The 2,958-nt window shown below is 40.9% G+C and overlaps 1 protein-coding gene across 1 annotated transcript; it reads left to right on the top strand.

Annotated features, from left to right (window-relative positions):
• Positions 1–1,889: 1,889 nt before the first annotated feature.
• Positions 1,890–2,693, top strand: LOC308273142 (uncharacterized protein C8orf48; the record flags this gene model as incomplete). The annotated part of the gene is made up of 1 exon (XM_080710243.1): positions 1,890–2,693. One exon carries the CDS (start codon positions 1,890–1,892, stop codon positions 2,691–2,693), a length of 804 nt encoding a protein of 267 aa, XP_080566369.1.
• Between the last annotated feature and the right edge of the window lie 265 nt (positions 2,694–2,958).

Genomic DNA, 2,958 nt, shown 5'->3' with positions numbered 1-2,958 from the left:
TAATGATAGTACTTTAGAGCTATTTTTCTTAAATAATAATTATCAGAGTTATTGAACTGCCTACCAGGCCATGCTTGTTATAAAGAAACGGATTAATTATATAACTTACCACCCAAACTAATGGGCTCCTAGGAGCTAGTTCTTTTATTTTCTTAAGAAAATTAAGCTATTTAAAAACCAAATTAAAAAGCCAGTAACTCCAGATATTTAGCATACCATAAGATATAAATATACTTCAATATATAGTTACCTGTGTAATGTCATGGGGAAAAATGTGTGTTATTATGAATTCTGTGTAAGTATGAATACATAAATGTTTAGAGAATGAGGAGGAGGTTTGAAAGAAAATTTTTTTTAAATCTTGGGTTCTGTTGGATATCATTTAGAAACATCCACAATTATCTACTACTTCAAGTTTAACATTATATGATAAAATTTAATTTGGTTTGAATACACAAGGTTGGAATCTCCTTATCTTCAATATGAAGCTGGCTCAGATTTGAGAGATGCTTTTTGAATATTTCAGACATTTGATTTTTTGCCAAAATGAATACTTGGAGAGCATTAAATATATCTGGGTCAACCTGAATGATTACCCCCCCCCCATACATACACCAAGGGGAGGATGGAAGGAGAAAGAAGGAAAGATTGAGGAAGGGGAATGGAGAACAAATCTAGAAGGGCACCCATTCTCTTGCAATTACCTCTAAAGCCTAGATCCAGGTATTTTTTAACACCTAAAATAAGCAAAAAATCCATCTCCATAATTAATATTTTATAATTCCTGAAAATTGTTTACAAAATTAAACTTTAAAAAACAGTTTGCTATAAAGAGTTATATAATGGGTAACAGACAAGGTTTGAAGGTTCTGAAAGTACAAAAAGGATGAGGTTTTTCTTGAACTTGTAGCACTTATCCCACAAACTCCACTAGGTCCGTGCAAGATGCTCTTTATTTGTTTCCATGGTCATTTAATTCATTCACCTCACAGATATTTACTAAAATAGTCCAATGGCTGCTGGGCATAGAACTAGTGGGTAACACTGACTTGGTTTCCTTCTTTGTTATCAGAGTCACAAAAACAAGCTGGAAATTCTAAAGGAAAGGTTGGGGGCAAAGATGGGCATGAAGCCTTTTCCAGAGAAACGCTACTTGACAAGAAGGAGGGGTACGTAATCAAACAAAGAATGAGGAGGAGAATTGACCGGGCAGTTAGCAGGGACCCATAAAAACAAACTAAGAAACTGATGTCCAAAAACTGCAAGGTAGTCGGAATGCTGGAACAGAACTGTGGAAGAAAGGGTTTATACAGAATGGTGTCAATATTTTGATTTACATCCTAATCCATGAGCTACAAATAGGAAGCAATAAAGACTGACAGACAAGATTTTGCTGGTGCATCTGGCCAGCAGGTTTTGCTTGTTTTTTTTTTTTTTTTAATGTGAATGCATTTGGGCTTGGCACATACTTTCGGTTTCCTCACAGGCTACCTAAGTCTATCGACTTCATTGCGTGTACCACCTGTTTGACCCCTGAATTTCCAACCTTCTCTCATACACTGGCTTAGGTCAAAGGAGTAGAAGCGAGAACGCGCAAATCCCATGCTTAGACCAGCCCAGGAGAACTGCGTCCCGGCCCAAGCGCGCGAGAGCGGAGGGAAAGGCGGGCGCCGCGGCCGCTCACTGCGCAGGCTCCGCGCGCGTTGCCAAGGCAGCGGGGAAGGCGTCACCCGGAAGAGGGCCCCGCCGAGCTGCGGGCGCGGAGGCTCACGGTTGCGTAGGCCTTTAGTGGCTCTTGCACTCGGCGCAGGCAGATGAAGAGCGTAGTCTGAAGCAATGTAAAGACCAAATCAGAGGCTGAAGAGTTGCCCTGAGCGGACATAAGTGCTATGGCAAACCTTTCTGATGAGACTGCCGGGTCCTTCACTGAGGAGGTACAGAGCTCGGACTCACTCAACTTCTCTGGAGAATGGCAGTCTGGGTCAGGTACTGGGAGTGGACTAGAGAGTGGAAAGCCGACTCCACGCTCTGAAGAACGAAACAAGCAGTTTGAGCTTTCCCACGTCAAAAATGATGAAGAGAAATGTACTGAGAAATGGATCAGCAACCTCAGAGGCAAAGAAACCAACCCTGGAGGACATCAAGAGGAGACTAAACTTCAAACAGAAACCACTCAGGTATCTGAAGAAGAACTGAGAGCTCTGCAGGCTTTTTGCACCACAAAGGTAAACTTGATTCATCACAGAGTGGACTCTAAGAGAAAAGGCACCAGGCATAAAAAGCTGCAGTTTAGACAGGATGCAGAAGCTTCACAGATTGATGCCTTAAATTGTACTGTCCCTGATGACATTTTGAACAGAATCTATTTTGAAAACGTCAGAGCAACACTAAAACAAGTGGCAGCAGCTAAACAACACGTTTTTTCTCACTGTCCCAGCTGTAATAGGAAAAGAGGAGAGCTGGCTCAGTTTGCCTTCCTGAAGCAAAAGAAGACTTTACTGGAGTCCCTTCTACTCCATGAGAAAATAGATGAACATCTTCATACCACAGACTTTCTCACCCGTGTTGGAGAAGCACATCAGGACCTTCCCAGGCTTTCAGATGATCCCAGAATAATCTGGAAAAGACTGAATGAGAAAACACAGATAGGATACTCTGGTTTTGAAAGGTCAGATATAAGGCAGAAGATGTAGAAAGATGCTAATGGTGCTTGCCATTTACCTTTTCCTCTACCAGTATTCAAGCTACTTATCTAACGAAACAAGAGTTGGTGATTATTAGTAATAATATGTAATGTTCACAGATGTTCCTGTTGTGTGTTTGAGTAATTACCATACTTTCTGCAGGCAATTTGGAAACTAATGTAATACTTCATTATGCTTCCTTCACAGACTTGAGGACTAAGAATGTTCCATCCAATACAATTTTCATATTACCCAGGCAATGTTGTAGTTGAAA

This window comes from Muscardinus avellanarius (assembly GCF_963383645.1).
Source record: "Muscardinus avellanarius genome assembly, chromosome: 14".
NCBI classification, from domain to species: domain Eukaryota; kingdom Metazoa; phylum Chordata; class Mammalia; order Rodentia; family Gliridae; genus Muscardinus; species Muscardinus avellanarius.
The sequence above is the reverse complement of the archived record's forward strand: the minus strand, read 5'-3'. Positions and strand labels throughout refer to the sequence as shown.